Source organism: Dermochelys coriacea, chromosome 2 (genome assembly GCF_009764565.3).
Source record: "Dermochelys coriacea isolate rDerCor1 chromosome 2, rDerCor1.pri.v4, whole genome shotgun sequence".
NCBI lineage: Eukaryota > Metazoa > Chordata > Testudines > Dermochelyidae > Dermochelys > Dermochelys coriacea.
Genome location: NC_050069.1, coordinates 90222574 through 90240484, shown reverse-complemented (window position 1 = coordinate 90240484; position 17911 = coordinate 90222574). Strand labels below are relative to the sequence as shown.

Here is a 17911-nt window from a genome sequence, read left to right as displayed (position 1 = left end):
CTTTGCAGCAAACAGATGGAAAAAATATTAGTGACTCGTATATGGCCCATTTACATGTGCAAAAAAACAAAAAACAAATTATAACTAACCATCTTGTGAGAGGGAACAAAACCAAGCAACATACTTTTCTGCACACAAAAATATCTACATTTATGTCTGTGACTGATGGAACAGAAAAGGAAAGAAGGAAAGAGAGAAGGTTTTGGTGAACTGAAGCAGCTGACAAACTTCCATTTGCTAATATTCCTTGGGCTACAAAGAAGAAGAACTGAAAGGTATATTTGCATGATAATTCAATAAACCCCACTATCCATCACATTGCTTCAAAATGCTAAACTGGAAGCAAAGTGCCAGGTATTGCATTTGCAAGTGAGGTGAAAACAGGCGCATTCCTCTGCTTCAGAGGTCAGACTGAAATGCAGGAAAGACTTGCTTAGCTGGAGAGTACTGAGATGGGACTAGTTACTGCTTCTAAGTACATTAAAGAGGAGGCTTGCCTAAGAATTTGAACAAATATCTATAACGTATCAATCCTTGTTGCCAACTGACTGAGCCCGAGCTACAGGAATTCAGTGGTACTGTAGGTTAAAGGTGGATATCCACAATCAAAAAAAGGATGAAAATTTGCAGGTCTGAAAATTTAATTTGCTACAATATCTTCTCACTGCAGCAGGATCTGTAGGCCTTATGTGTAATTAGAGACAAACAGCACTGGTGATTTTTCACACTGGCACCCTATTTATATTTAAACGTTGATAATTACTTCTAATATTGATAGACTTCTCCCACAGAATGGATAGATTTCATGCACAGTTTGCATGCCCATTATATCAAGTTGACTGATTACATGAAGCATGGCTGCCTTGTGCTACCAAAGCAAAAATCTTGAATTTCTGAGGCTTACTGAATAGCTTGGAAACTATAAAAGCAAATCAGCCGAGTTTGTCAACATGTAGAAATGTATACACTGAGGAGAGATCACTGTACAGGATGAAAAGGTTATGTGCAAGTTACAATAATAAAATCTGAATACAAACTGGCAAAATATGAAGGCAGAACTTATAAATCAAATGATGCTAAGGGAACGATGAGCCAAAAAAAACCCCCAAACCAGTACAGCAATACATTAGGAAGTAAAAAATGTAATATCATGCCATGCTATGTATGGAGAGAGAGAGGAAAGTGACAACAAAATATTGAATTAGGTATCATGATATGATACGCAGTGATCAAGCAAGATGATGTAATACAGAAGAATCTCAGACAATAAAATGGGAAGGAAGATAAATGTTGTAGAACAAGAGAGCCAGAGGACATCAAACTGCCTGTGTGTGCGGCATATACATATGTAGATTGTGGAGTAGAGTATCACCAGAGCTCAGCAAGCCTCTGAGAAGGGCCAACCCCTAGCCTTTACACAACAGACAGCTAAAAGGGTGATCAGTAATACCACATTACTGTTTAAGATCATGTTCTACTGAGACACCCTCAGCATTTCTGGAGAGCAGTACTATACTGTGAATGACATAAGTCCTGGTTAGCAAAGAATCCTACGATCGCCTGCAGACAAACATTTAAACTCTAAACTTAAAAACAACACTCTGTTAAAACAACATTAAGATTGAAGTATAAATCAGTACTAGTAAGGATACTGTCTCTGTGTCCTTACTTCACCTTATCTTGTTGTGCCTAAGGGAACACACAGTATGTCACACTGTACTGACACTTGCTAACAGAAGTCCCTCTGTGCACCAATACCTACAGGAGGCACAACAGGATGAGCTGAGGCTGTGTTTTTCTGGGCTTGTATCTTGGTCTCTATTGAAATAGCAGCTTTTAATTTGTCTATCTTTGTTTGCTTTTAGCAAACTGAAAGGGAGTCAAAATTATAGCAATGGTAAACAATTTGCACAAGCGAGCCCTGGTGCTTCAGGGCACACAGGTAACTCGCAGCACAGTCTTTTAATGTGTTGGCTGCAAAATGAATCTTTTCTAGGAGTCACAATTACATGCACATTAATCGTAATTATAGGTCTATGCTCTTAGAATGCATGAAGGAAATTAAAGAATTAAAAGGACACTGCCAAAATATTACTTTTAACAATCAAAATGTCATGCAACTACCATAGATCATAAAAAATGCAGTTATAAAAATGACATTTCCTCTTGGTTATTTATTGTGATCATTGATTGTTCATGTTTCTAAGCTTAGATTATAAAAATGGGCTATATAATTTCAAATTTTTGTTTCTAGTCAGTTTCACTTTTAGATTGTTGAAAACACTGCAGGATTGTGAGTATTTGTTAGAAAATTGGAAATCAGGGCGGAGGGGGGTGGGGGAAAGGAGGGAATTATGGATACATTTATATTGGTCCTAGGGTTTGTAAAAGCTTATTTTCACAGAATTAAAATTTTGGGCTAAATTTGATCTGACAGTGTCCCTTTAAATCTCAAGGAAGCTAATGGGAGCTATCAATGTTCAGGTCCAACATAATGATGGCAGAAGGCAGAATAGGCCAATCTTTGAAGTGTACTATTCCAAAAAAGAAAGAAACATTTGAAGGGCAGAACTGTATAGGAATCAGCTGTTATTGGACGTTCTTGGCTACCTCAAGTATTGTTGTTTTTATTGCTACTTGCATATCTCCACTAGCTCAAAGTTTCAAAACTAAAGCTTTCAGACAGTTGTGGAAACAAGGTAGAAAGAACTTACAGCAGTGAGGCAGGCAAGGTTAGAGTCCCCAGGGGGCAGTTAGTAAGACAGTTTGGTTCTGGACAGGATAGAAAAAAAGAAAAAAGAAAAAGAAAAAAAGAAAGCAAATAGATTGGACAGGGTTTTTTTTTAGTGAAGATTTATACTCAGCAAGGAAGAGCTCATCAGACGTCCAGGGCCGGCTCTAGGTTTTTTGCCTCCCCAGTGCAAAAAAAAAAAAAAAGGCCAGAGTGCCACCCCTTGAAAAGTGCCACCCCAAGCATGTGCTTGGTTTGCTGGTGCCTAGAGTCGGCCCTGCAGAAGTCACTACCTGTTCATATCATGTTACCAGATTTCATGGGAAGGCTAAGAGAAAAGACACTAACAATCAAATTTAGAGAACAAACCAACCAACTTTGCACTGTGTTAGAAATGGACATAGCATTAAAGAATTCAAGTATTCCTTCTAAGTAGAGAAAGATATATGCTATCCTTTGCCAATTCATATTTAGGTCAGAGAAAACAATGTTACCATGAAGGAGGAATACGGCACGGTTGTTTTTTCCTTTGTTTGATTTTAAGTGAAAGAATATCTGTAAATTCATAACAAAGAAAAACCCACTGATGTTTTATGTTACTCTGAAGCCATATAAGCCTTTGATAGATATTTGCTTCACCCTTCCTTCTTAGTCCATTTAACAATGACAGTAAAAGGGAGGCTCAGCTGAAGAAAAAGCACTTTACTCTGACACCATCTTCCCTCCTCCCAGTTCCTGAGTGGTTCAGCTGAGTACGTTAGCCATTAAGAACAGAGTGGAGAGACTAGGTTTCTTGCTGGATATGCCTTCCAGGAGCGCATTCTCTTCTTCAGCCACTTCAGTATGATAGTGTAACTTATGTAATGCTTTAAGTACCTGCCAGGCTCAGAAAAGGAATCTTCTTGTCACTTTTTTGTGTCTAGCCTACTAAAGTTATCAATGGCAATGTTTATAAAGCCCACGATTGCCTACTACCATAGTGGTTTAGTGAATTAGCAGGATAAGGCACTGGTAGGCCAAATCTGGTGGATATGAATTTGCTTGTAAGCAGCTCTGAGCAAGTTAGAATGCAAACAGAGCTATTACCATTGTGTGTATCTAGATATTGAAAATAAATTCTGTAGTTTCAGCAGAAATGTAAAAGGAAATAACTGGAACATCCAGAAGTTCAAAGAAAAAAGCTGCCAACTGGTGTTCCATGCAGGTTTTAAAGTCATTAATTAGTTCTGGGGAAATTCTGCACCACAGTGCAATGCCGAATTTTGCAGAAATTAACATTGTGCACGCAGAATTTCCTTTCTCCCACAGAAATGGGCTGCAGTGCTGCTGGTCGCCACCAGGGACCGCTGGACCCAACAGAGCCCAGCTCACACATAGAAGACACTGCTGGGGTGGGGTGGGGGGAGATAGAGGGTTCCCGGCAGCTGCAATTCCCAGCACACCCTGAGGGAAGCAGACAGCAGCACGCAGAAAAGTCCATGCAAGCCTGGGACCAAGCATCAGGCAGAGAAACAGGGACTGGGTTGTCATAGGGGTTTCTTTAACTCTCTAATCTTGGGGGAATTTTTGTGTGCGTCTGTATTGTTTGCATAATTTTGCATAATTTTAAAATATTGTGCACAGAATTTTTATTTTTTTGGTACAGAATGTCCCTAGGAGTAATTAATGTATCATGCCATGACTACAAAGAAGGGAATGTTTTCTTTGGTGTAATGGTCACTTCTATTGGCTGGAAATAGGTAAGTAAAGAAGAGACACCGCAAAAATCCTGCACAGTGAGGTGGTGGCAGCAGCAGCACTGACGTGGCATTTCACTCAGCATAGCATGCCTTCTAGGTGAGGCTCCGACATATGTGGACAGTGTAATCCATAAGTAACCCGAGGCATATTCAGATCCTAAACATATTTACAGCTTCATTTCCAACAACAAATCAACATTCCACAAACACGTCTCTAAAACCCCACCCCATTTTGGAAAATTAACACATCTGAGTGAAGTTCACAACGTTACCCCTTCAGGGGAACAGCACACGTTCCTGGGAGGGGATGGGACGCTATGCCTGTAACCTGTGCAGCTACCACCTAATCACCTGTCAAAACCAAACATTTACTCAGTGCCAGACCATGAGTGGGCCTTCTCTGTGTGTGGCTGTGCGAGAGCCTCCCATGCACTCCCCCAGTCCCTGCATTCTGGGAAGCACAGGGGCTGCTTCCTTCTAACACTTCCCTGGAGAAAAAGATGCTCAACAGAGGGTATAGAAGGGTGGGAAAGAGGCAGTCCACGGCCTCACATCCTCTGCTCCTCATCAGGCTGGTGCACTGAGGGAGCAGATGGAATACATTGTGCAATCTCCTGCATGTGGGGAAGCCCCAGAAGAAATTGTACCTGCCTGAGGCAGTGTCTCTCTGGTACCCCCCTTCCCCTGGGACAATGTAATTCTGCACCACTCCCTGCACAGCGCTCTGCTGTAAATGACACAATCTAGCTCTTAAAAGGGGCATAGCCCCCAGAATGGCTCTGAGGCCTGACATCCTACGAGTCAAGTCAATGGGCATAATTTTGGTGTTGAGAATTTTCAAAGAGCTGCAGTCATCTGCCATGAGCATTGTGACTATCTGATAAATCGCATCAGGTACGGCTATCATCACACACCATGTCCATGTTTTGAAGTTAGTTAGTTTTGCCAACAGCAATTTGTGGTGACGTGGCACAACTTCAGCTTTTATATACTGGAAATTTGTTGTGACATTTCAAAGGTACACATGGAATTCCAGAGTTTTCAATGATAACTTGAAGACAAAGCTGAGGTGAAGCTATGAGAGTACAATGCATATTTTTACAAATGAAATAATATGGGAACAGTAATTCATCAGCTATACTTCTGGTTTTCAAATAACCCAGAAAATATATAAACAGCCAAGATAGTCCAAGACAGCAAAGCTGCTTTCTCCACTCTTGTTTATTTTGAGGTATGTGCACAAACCACACTTCCACCATCAATGTTTACAGATATTGCAAAAATTGTATGCAGGTCTCTCTCTCTCTCTCTCTCTCTCTCTCTCTCTCTCTCTCTCTCTCTCTCTCACTTATTTCAATTTAAACATAAAGGGCACTGACATGAAAGATGTAGATGCTCTGCTGTCAATTGAAAATATGTGCAATAACTATTAAAAACAAAACAAGAGCAAACTTCACTCATTTAAAACAACCAGTCACAGAAAGAAAAATTGCAGGACAAAATCTCCCACCACTCAGCTCCCCAGCACCTCCCCCATCCCGCTCTAAATGCCTGTTTAGAAGAATGGGCATTATGGCATGCCCTGAAAGTCAACAAATTTGTGCTATTTGGGGCCATGGAGAGGAGTGAATTCCAAAATAGAGGGGCCCTGATGATGAGTACCCTGCTAGCTGCTCCCTCTCTTATATACCCAGGGGACCTCTAGCTTGAGCACTTTCACTGATCTGAGAGAGGCCACAGGAGATAGGACACACTGTCTCAGGTAGGTAAGACCCAGGCCATTAGGATTTTAACAGGTCAACATCAGCACTTTAAACTTCACCCAGAAACCAAGAAACAGTCAGTGCAGGTCCCAGAACACTGGTGTCACATGCTCAGAGGTGAGATACTCCACCTAACAGTGGGGCCACTGAACCAGTTTCCACTTCTAAATGGATGTGGCTCTTGTAGACCACATTCCAGCAGTCCTAGCTAAAGGTGATAATCATGGAAGCAAAGTCCAAGTCCAGGAGGAAAGGTCACAACCCCCTGACCACAGCTATTTGTCTGCTGCTATTTGATGGTAGCCAGGAATCTAACCTAATCTAACAGAATTTTGTCGACAAAGGTAGACAAACAGCCATAATAAGGCAGGAGTAGGAGGGCAACGAAATTTCAGTTGAATTCTCCGGTTGATTCCCCTAACCCACCATAATCATCTCATTTTATCTAAACTGAGTCTTGGCCAGCTAGTTCTCATGCATACCTCAGACTCAGACAGACACTGAGGAAGTCACTCAAACACACACACCTCAGGCTGGACAAGATAAAGGTATAGAACTGGATGCAAACTGAACACACTTCTCCCAGTATCTCCTCACTAATTCTGCTAATCGTCTCACATACACATTGAACTAGAGGGATGACAGCAGGGACACCTGATGTAACCCAAGAGAGAAACCTTTGGGACAGAAGAGCAAATATGCAATACTGCCTTGTTGGTACTCTCTAACAGAAAGGAATGAAGCCACCTAAGGGCAGGACTCACCAGGCACCGCAAGAATGTCAACACGATCTCACGATCCATTGAGTAGAAGGCAGCTGAGAAATCTAGTAGTAGCAGCATGGAGACCTGGGAATAGATCCTCCACTCCACCAGAGCATCATGCCACATTTGCAACTCCCTAATCCCTGGGGTTGGCAAGGGGTCAGTTCAGCTACTGGTTCAGCCCTCTGCAGCACTTAGACTAGACACAGAGCATCTCTAAATTGCACCCAGCTGCCTATGATCCCAAGAAGGCATTCCAGAAGCTGGAAATGCAGAGGAGCGCTGGCTATTGGAATGACATAAAGGGGCCAGAGTGAGGCAGAGAATTTTGACCACTGGTTTTTATCCATCACTAGAAGACCACTGACCAACATGACAGTGTTGTACCCAGGTTAGAACCCAAAGTGGCAAGGGATGTTAGATAATAGTTAATAATTGAGTTTTAGTCTGTCTTTGCACACCACCCTGATCTGTGTTGTACACTTCCCTTGGCTGTAGCTGGAGATCTGACCCATGATGTTTATGCATATCTGCTGGGATACATTATGAATGGTACATTTTTTAGACCACTGAGTAAAATAGCAATAGGTATTTCTTCACTGTCATGGTAGGTTTATGTTTTGACCAATCAATTTTCACGATAATTTTGCAAGGCTGCAGTACTTGATTTCCAAGCTTTGTGTAATTTAATGACTTACATATACATACAGAATCTACACAGCAGAGCCAAGTTTATTCAGAGATATCCACAAAAGTTACAGTAAAGTCACTCCTGTGGGAAGGAGAGGGAGGGAAATCAAATTTATGTACTATTCTCTTCGTCTGACTTGCTAAAACCAATTACCCATTCTTGAACAGAAATTTAATTACCCTTTCTTCCAAGATAATATTAACATTCCCTCAAAATCTGCTGGGCCTAGCACATCTGTATTTTCCAATGTGATAGGTAACTCTTACTCCTAGTATTCTGGGGAAAGCCACTAGCATATGTCAGCTTTATTCTTTAAAGCATACGTTTACTTAAGTAATATTTTAAAACATAATCTACTTAGACTGTAAACTTTTTGGGGTAGGGACCACATTTTTATTATGTGTTTGTACAATGCCTAGCACAACAGGTCCGCAACTGAGGCTTACAGGAGATACCACAATACAAATAAAATAATAATAAATTAATTATAATAACAATTACTAATAAAAGAACTAATAAGATATTTCCTGAAAGAAAAGAATAATTAATTATAGAAGGGAAAAAAAACTCATTACCTCAATGGACCCTGGTTCTACTTTGACTATTTCTCCTGTGCTGTTGTCATTGCTAAGACTCGGTGGGCTGCATGAAGCTAACCTTTTCTCTTCCTTTAAGGTATGCTCCAAAAGTTTCTTATTCAAGATCCTGGCAGCATTTTCTGTAAGCGAATACACTGGAGGAGCAGATAAATCCTGTTTGATACTTGTCGCCTCAGACTCTTCTTCCTTTTCCATCTCTGCGCCCAAACGGAGAGGACTGGGTGACCGGCCACGGGCACTTGTACACATTTCCTGCATGGGCCCCAGTTCTGATCTGGGTTCTGCTGACCTAGATCGGCTGCTAGACCTGGCGCATTTTTGAAGAGTCTCTTGAACAACAGGGGTATGGTCAATAATATTGAACAAACTGGAGAGGCCATCATTGATGGTGGTATGAACTGGGCTCTCCCTTGTAGTAGTTGATCTAGCCCAAGCAGACTCACTGAATCCTTTCTGAGGCATTCCTGGTAAAGTCCGGTTATTTGGCTGATCTGTTTTTGGAAGGATTTTCCTTTGTAATTTTGGAGAACCATATTTGGGAGAACAGCACGTGCGTTCAAACTTGGCCTGGACCTTTTCGATGGCAGGGGCTACCTGCCTGCTCCTTAAACTTCTTGATGGTGATGAGATTGGTGTGGAGCCCCCCTTTGGTGTCAGACACTTGTGTGGACTGCTGGTGATGCTGCGCAAGGTTTCTGTCTGCAAGCCAACACTGATCGTCTGGGTGGTCTGTGTCCCTGTAGTTCTTATACCATTGGTTTGACAAGCTATATCCTTAAACTGAGGCTCTGCCGAATTAGAGTTAGAACGTATTGCATTTCTGACAGAGTAAGCTACTTCCTTCATATCGTCACTCATGTTCTTGGACAGCTCCAAGGTTTGCAAGGACGAGGCAAAACCCACAGCAGTGCAAATAGGATGCTCAATAGGATGAAGACCACTTTCCAAAAAATCTTTATGGTGTTTGGTGAGATCACAAGACCATCTCCCAAACACATCTGAGGAAGCACCTTTTGTCTCACCCACACTCCCTTTAGCTTTGGTCACAGAAAACAAAAAGTCAGGCTCAACCTGTTTTTTCCCTCCATTACCGGCTATCGCTGAGTTATCAAGCCTACGGATAATTGGTGGACTGTGAAAGACCTTGACCCCCATTTTTTCTGTTACAACGTGACTCCTCAGTGGCTGCTTCTGGCAGGGCTCTGGGCTGGTCATGGTATTGGTTGTCATAGTAACACTGGTGGTAAGGTACCATGATGATGCTTGGAATGGATCTGAAGTTGAATCACTTCTTACTTTCCTAATCTCTGTCCTTTCTGACCAGGCTTCTGCAGGCTTTTCTGTAACCCCACTATGGATCCTGGTGTTACTATAATCCCAGTTTTTGTTGAACTCTTCAATGTATTTCAGATCATCAGGGGACAGAGGAGGTGTTATATCCTCCTTACTACTAGATGAAGGCAAAGTCTTTTCAGGAAGGAATGGAGAAATATCCATCAAACGCTGGAATTCTGACATGGAGGAAACAGACACTGCCCTAGGAAAAAAAACAAAACATAAATTAAATAATTGAAAACCCTTATAGAAATATTTCTGCTTTAAATCAGAGGGAAAATTAATCCATATCACCAGCTCACATTCAAAATCTGTTTTTTAGAAGTTCTCTTTATTGCTTTTTGAATTGCTGCATAATGCAAACATTTTCTCAAGGACTATTGCTTGGTAGAGGTTTAAAATATGCAGCTTTAGAACAGGTTTTCAATATATATTATCCATGAAAAATGTATCTTTACAACACTATGACACACATTTTTAAGGCTGCAAATAGCAGAAAAGTACAAAGAGAGGTGCTGAGTATCCTTAACTTTAAGTGAAGCCAGTGAGCCCTCACAGGCAGCTGAGGTTGCAAACACTTCACAGCTAGTGTGTGGCACCTTGTGGGATCAGGCCTAGAGGTGGTTATATTTAACTAGTTTGGTGAGTTCACCTTATGCTGCAACTGAACAAAAGAGAAACTGAGTGGCTAGAGAAACTATGAGAAATTTCAAAGAATTCTTGGGTTTCCATAAAGTTTGTTAGTTTATACAATTAAAAGCATCTAATTGAATCTTCCTATTGCTTGACTGTAAGGAATATTGTAAAACACTGGAATCTTTCTAGATCAGTGGTTTTCAACCTGTGGACCATGGGCCCCTGTGGATCTGCAGAATATGTATAGGATTTCCAAAAGGGTCTGGCACCTCCATTTGAAATTTTTTAGGAGTCCACAAATGAAAAAAGGTTGAAAATGACTGTTCTAGAGAAAAGGGACTATATAAAAATGTGAATCACCATAATTATCTATGCAAGCCCAATGAGCAAACAAACTCATTATTGTTTAGATGAGCCACCCAGGATTTTAAAAAGTGATGAGATTTATACAGCAATGTTATAGTTTAACATTTATATAATGTTAAAAAAATCTGTTGTGAATTTTTAATCAAGACTAGGGCCAGATTCAATTTGGCGTATGCTGCAGCTCCGCTAACTTCAGAGGTAAATCTACTTACACCAGGGCTTAATTTGGACCAATTTATTTAGTCAAGAAAGAGTAGGACCATACTGAGACAAATTAATTTCTGAGTAAATACACTGATCTGGTTCAGAGGCAGCAAAACTATATACTACCCTTGTTCAGGGCTGGCGGCAAAGCCCAAAATGTCATCAGCTAGATGTTTGGTGCTTTTCCTGTCAGCTTTACTCACCTTTGAAGATTTCCCTTGTGCATTTCTTCTTCCTGGAAAAAAAACAACCACCAGTTATTTCTGAACCTTTACAGAACACATAATAGCAGTATTTTGCACCTGTGGGGCATTTTGTCATTTGTCTCTGGGTAATTCCTCAAGTTCTTGAAAATCCTTTTTCAAAATGACAGACTTCTTCCTGAATAGGGTATTTGTATGGATATTCTTTCTTTAATATACATGTATGAATGCTGGCATTCCCAGTAGAATCAATAGGATCACTCATACCAGAGATTATATCCCAAACCTAAAGCATTCTTGAATTTTTATAGTCCAAGTTATCACAAAGAACAATGAGCTTTCAATGATCTCTCTCCACAATTAAAAATTCAAGTTCTAGATCACATCTGCATGAGTGACTTTGCTCTTCGAATCTTATCTGTTTTATATCAGAGACCTAGCTTTGCTGAGATAAGAGACAAAAATGTAATCCTTTGACATAAGATTTTATTATAAATTCTCTAGACACTGACAAATGGTACCAGTTCAAACTCATTAAACTAGTTATATTAAATACATGGGAAGACTATTTCTCGTTTCATAAGGAGATACCTACAGATAGCTCACAGGATTAATTGCTGTTACAACAATTATTCCCTAGTGACAATTCCCATAATCAGCTTTTTTAAACTCATACTTTCCTGATGCAGTTGGTCTAGAGCTATTGTTTTAACGATTTAGATTTCTAATCAAATATACAAAATACAAGCTAGGTAACAAAAATGTACAAGTTCAGTAACAAAAAACTTTTAGTATTATCGGCTTTAATTTGACCCCATGAAAACAAGGACTTTTCCAAGAACAATACTACTCCTAAAAGTGACTCATCAAAAAACAGCACTCTTTGATTCAACAAATCTGATTCCTGTATGTATCCTCAGTTGTATCTGAGGACTACGTGCCTGATTCTCCATTCACTTACACTGGGGTCAAGGAATGGAGAATCAGGCCCTAAGTTTTTACTGACTTTTATTGCTGTTAGTACTGCAAAGCAAATGCAGCTGAGAGAGAGAGAGAGAGAGAGAGAGAGAGAGAGAGAGTGTCATATGGATTCCTTTTTTGTGTGTGCATGAACAACAGAGCTGTTTATTAAGCTCCAATCAGCTACACCTGAGGAAATCTGCTGAAGAAAATGAGTTTGTATAAGTTTCACTAAAGCATAATTTGAAGACAAGGAGGCTGCACAAAAGTCACTGAGGGCCTAATTTCACGTGCAGAACTTTTATTAATGGCAGCAATGTGCGAAAATGGGGACTGGGATCCAAAAGCACTTGATTCGCAGAACTGAGTGCTGAGGTTACAGAACTGGAAATAGGAAAAAATATTCTTTTGCTTGTAATCTGAGCACATATGAAATGAGCCACTTAGAGAAAATAAACAGGGAACCCCACCACAACAGCTATATAGTTACATTTTTCCCCACCGAGGAAAATTAAATACTGTATGTGTGTACATGTGCACCTTCCCACACATACACACACACACAAGCATTTAAAATTTCAGAAAAATATTCTTATATTTCCTAAATCATTTATCCTTCTTCCTGTTTCTTCCAACCAGCCTGATTCTCCTACGATCTGTTAAGCAACAATTGAATTGCTGGCATGAGATCACATCTTGAATATCTTTACATTTTTTAACAAATGGTTTGGCACAATTTTACACAAGCTTAAAAAACCCAACTGAAGTTACATGATGAGGGGACTCATGGTTTGACTTGCCTAACAAACATGTTTCCTGAATGACCAAATTGCAAAAGCAGTCTATATGTGCCTGCATTTTTGGATGTGAAAGTTTCTGTTCACTGTTAGCTACAATTTGTACACAAAATAGCATTTACATGCTGAAAACAGTATTCAGATGTCTAACCGCCTGACCTATGTACACAAATCTGAGTTTTCAGGAATGCAGAAAGTTGTCCGTCACAAAACCTGCAATTTGAAAACGGCAAACAATACAGAAGCTGTTGTTGATGATGCACCTGTCTTTTCAAGATCTGTTGCATATTTGTTTTGTAATATAAATTAACATGCAAAAAGAGACTAAAAAGGAAGATTTTAATTCTTTGATGCTTTGATGTATTTGTAGTTTCAAATGAGATAGTAAACTGCACAACTGCAGGTGTTGTGGCACCTGACAGTTTCCTAGCTATCACCAATGTAATATGTAGTTTTGCATGCAGGTTTGTGTCAGCCTAAAGTAACTAGAACCCATTGTTTCTGATGAAAACCATGGAGGCTAATGGGATGTTACCCTGGCCTGCTATAAGGTAATCTCATTAGGTCAAATCCTGGGTCTACTGAAGTCAACTGGAGTTTTGCTACCATCTTCAGTGAGGCCTGGATTTCACCCTTTGTGTCCTGATCATTTCCCTCCTCATTGCCCTTTGTTATGAGATTCTGGATCTCCCTGAATGTTATGCTGAGGTATCAGAGCAAGTGACTTTGAAAGATCAAAATTACTTAGGACTCCTTCATATCCTTTCTAAACAATCAACGTTACCTCTCTATAGCACTTACTGTTTTACTGATGTTTAGTGGCACTTTAAGATGATTTTTGACAATGAAATTGTTTGACGTGAGCACCTGTCAAAATAGAGCTCCTGTCCCTTTTAAAACAGGAAGAGCTTTAAATCCTTGTAATTCATTGCATAATCAAAAGTAAACAATGATCCATTTCTAACTCATCAACTCATTCCCATGGCCCAAAGAACAGGACATTCTTACGGACCTTCTGGTTTCTTTAGACTGGCCTGACTAACCTCCAATTATCTCCAGTGACCTACACCAATCCAGTCAGCTCATAACAAGGGGCAACATTAAAATTCAATCAAACTCACCACCAAATTACTACAAGCAGTGTCTAATAAAGCTTCCCCCTTCACATAGCATGACAGCTATATTGATTACAGTATAATTGTAAATATGACAGGAAAAAACAAACATACTTCAGTTAAGCAAGTCAAGAACTTCTCCCGTTCCAATCTCTGAGGCCGAGGCTCATCAGATTCATCAGGAGAATCAAGAGACAGTGAATCAAGAAAGAGGTTTTCTGTGGCAGTGCATCTATCACTTTCCTTCAGCTTCGACAGCGACTGATCGTCAAACTGTATGGCATCTGAATCAGAATAGGACCTTGTCCCCATTGGATGAGGCACATGAAGGTTTCCCTGGGTTGAAAGTGGACGAAGGTTACTCTCCTTCTGGTCACAAAGAACGCTGTCTCCTTTTCGTGTGCTCACTTCTTTTTGAAGCTGAAAAAAGAGCAAATTAAAACTGGAGTTAGCATGGGATTATTTCCAGTAGCTCAACACCTGTGTCTTTTCTGTAGAACTTGGCCTTCTAAGACTTTGGCCCTTTGTTGTGGGCTTTGTAGCTCAGGGAAGTTTCATTTGACTTGACAACTTCCAAAATATTCAAGAGAAGTGAACAGGTTAATACTATTCACTGAGTGTACGATGCAGAGAATGAGGGATTCTACAATAGGAAAAATGCAGCGTGTTACCACGAGAGGACACTTGAATGCAAGGGACCAGAAAAAAAGTGGAGGAAAATCCACATCAAGCACCAAATCCATGTACATTTTCAACAGTATTTGATTTTGCATTGCAGCTTGCAGTAAGCTCTCCACAAACCACACATTTAGAATTTACTAATTTTAATTGGTTAATTGTGAAAATTACATTATTTGCCAAAATTCAGAAATTATTGAAGTGATCAAACCAAAAGAATTTTTTTTATATTACCATAATAGTATTTGGAACAGAACAAATAGCACAGGAGACAGAATAAAGGTTTTCAGCAATCAAAGACTGACATGGAGCCAAGAAACTCAGGAATTTCCTTGGAAGCAATCCACACATGGCACTCAGAGGAAAGTAGTCTTAGGATACACTGACACTTCAAACTGGACAGGTAATTTCCAGCTCCAGTAGACATACCTGCACTAGCTCTGATTGGGCTAGTGTGCTAAAAATAGCAGGGTAGCCGTGGAGGCGCACGGGGTTAGCTGTCCTGACTGCGATCCCACCTGAGTCGCTAGGAACACATTTGAGGCGGCTAGCCTCTTCTGTTGCCCACATCGCCATGGCTACATGCCATTTTTAAGGTACATCTGCTCAAGCTGGAAATTATACCTCCAGCTTGAAGTGTGGATGTACCTTCAGTTCGGACCTCAGCATAGCACTGCTTGGCTCTGACGAAATTAACACTACAGTATGTGTTCATCTCCAAACAGGGAGCTGTTCCCAAGATTCTGAAATCTTGTCCTTCATGTTTTTAAATGCCCCTTTTAAAAACAAACAAAACAAAACAAACAAACCATTATTTGAAATCTGAATTAAAAAAAAAAGCAAAGCAAAGAGCTTGTCTACATTGACAGCGCTGCAGTTGTAGCTGCACCACTGTAACGCTTAGTGAAGATGCTGCCTATGCTGAGGGAAGAGCTTCTCCATCATCATATGTATTTCACCTCTCTGTGAGGCAGTAGCTATGTGGATGGGAGAAGATCTCATCGACTTAGTGCTGTCTACACCAGCATTTCCACACCCCTGAGTGACGCAGTTATACCAACATAAGGTCGTACTGTAGACCAGGGCAAAGTCTGGAGTTAATATCATAAGTACATAGAGTGTAAGGCAAGAAGGGATTGGTATAACATGTAATCTGACCTCCTGCATAACATAGGTCCTTAAATGTTACAGTTATCCCTGAAATTAAATTGCTCTCACAACCATATCCCAAAGAAATGTAATTATAAGCTCCAGGAGTGTTCTGGAGTTCCACCAAAACAATCATGATTGTCTTCTGACTCAATAATGTAATGGCTGCCCCATTTTAGCAATCTCCAGTGTAAACTCTAGATCTAGAGGTTGAAAATTTCTTTTAACAAAGGATTAGAGCTAGATTTTCAAACCTATGTGGAACTACAACATGGCTAAAAACCACAAGGTGAGCACACTACAGGATTGTCAAACAGCTAGTTAAGGAATTAGGCTTGCAAGGCATGTTCAGAGAAGGTGCATATTTACATGAGAACCATTGAAGTGACTAGTTCTATACTTCTCAAAAATGGAAGGGGAATGAGTGGAGCCACAAATATGGATGAACTAACAACATTTTCTCAAGTTAATAGCATAGGCAACTTTCATTGCAGTTGTAATTATAACACAATTAAAAATGATATTTCCAAAAACAAGGAATGCCAGCAGGAATGTCCTAGTAACTCATGTTTGCTGCTAAAACTGAAAAGGTTTGGATAAGAAGGTTCTTCAGGAAGTCCATGAGGCAGTAAGCTACAGGTGGAATTAATCAGGTAGGAACAGAGTATGTAATAGTCAATGGAGGACTTGAACATGACCAAGTTTTAAATGCACACGTGAATAACAGAGAAATTTTAGAGCTCAGTGAGTGAATTTGAGATGACTGAATACAGAAATTCCATACAGTGCCTGTCATGTCAAAAATCTTTCTGGATCAGATCCTAAGGTTCTTAATTTTTACTTAGGTAAAACTCTCATTGAAATAGTGGGAGCTCTGCTTATTCATAGTTTTCAAGACCAGAAGGAACCATTGTGATCATCCAGTCTGACCTCCTGTATAGCACAGGCCTTTCCCAATATATTGGCCTTTCCCAATATAATTCCGAGAGCATAAGTTTTAGAAAAACATTCAATCTAGATTTAAAAATTGCCAGTGATGGAGAATCTACCATTACACTTGATAAACTGTTCCAATGATTAATTACTCTCACTTATTAATGTATGCCTTATTTCCAGTCTGAATATCGTGTTATACCTGCTAGACTGAAGAGCCCTATGATGGAGTATACAAACCCCTCACCGGGCAATAAAGGGTTAAGGAGCAAGTCTGGGCTCAGTCAGCCCCACCACAATTGCAAGAGATGCATAGACTGGAGGATGAGGTAAAAGGAAGCAGAACAACTCACTTGGGGGCAGATCAGGGAAGAGAGCAGACTTTGCAGCTCCTGAGAGCAGAGCTGAGGGAAAGCAGAGCGACAGCAACTTCTGTAAGGTCCCCATGAGGGAAGGGAGGACCTGCTTTAGATGCACCCTGAGAGGGAAGCATTCCCCGCCCATATGGACAGTTTGTTTGCGCTAATTCCCCTCCTTTTGTTTATGGACTACCACAGCGGGAGAGAGACTTGGAACTGACCTGGCTGAGGGTCAAGCCACAAGAAGAGGCAGCTGCTGCCCTGAGAGAGAGGGAGCCACCATGCCGCACATGGCCACAAGGAGGTGCCAAGCAGTGAGCACCTTCTGCACACCGCCTCCACAGACAGGAAACTTTGGACAATCTCGGGAGGGCTGGGGTAGGCTCAGGGAGGGCACCCTTAAGGCACCCCTGGCAATCAGATCACTGATAGCCCTCACAGGGCCCTGGGCCAGAGCTTAGTGGAGTGGGAGGGCCCAGGCTCTCCTACCAACGCCCCCACCCTGCAGTTTGACTAAACATAGTTTAGTGTTGTTAAACTAAACATATTGAGCTCCTTGAATCTATCACTAGGAGGCATATTTTCTAATCCCTTAATCATTCTTGTGCCTCTTCTCTGAACCTTCTCCAACTTGTCAACATCCTTCTTGAATTATGAGCACCAGAACTGGACATAGTATTCTAGCAGCAGTCACACCAGTGCCAAATATAGGGGTAAAATATCTTCTCTACTTCTACTCAAGATTTCCTTGTTTATGCATCCAAGGATCACAAAAGCCCTTTTGGCCATAGTGTCTCACTGGAATCTTGTGTTCAGCTTATTGTCCAACATGACCCCCAAATCTTTTTCAGAGTGACTGTTTTCCAGGATACTGTTTCACATCCTCTAA

General features: G+C 40.7%; 1 protein-coding gene across 8 annotated transcripts in view; it reads right to left on the bottom strand.

Moving 5' to 3' along the window:
- MTCL1 (microtubule crosslinking factor 1) overlaps positions 1–17911 on the bottom strand; it is a 185327-nt gene that overhangs the window by 1242 nt on the left and 166174 nt on the right. For 6 of the 8 annotated variants that reach the window (XM_043508090.1, XM_038392755.2, XM_038392756.2 and 3 more), the window contains 3 exons: positions 14018–14323; positions 11032–11063; positions 8264–9824 (listed from right to left, as the gene is read on the bottom strand). In XM_043508090.1, the coding sequence (XP_043364025.1) occupies positions 8264–9824; positions 11032–11063; positions 14018–14323 (1899 nt within the window). Of the gene's footprint in view, positions 1–12; positions 2773–8263; positions 9825–11031; positions 11064–14017; positions 14324–17911 lie in introns of those variants that run through there. The other 2 variants (XM_043508093.1, XM_043508094.1) reach the window with 2 other exon arrangements.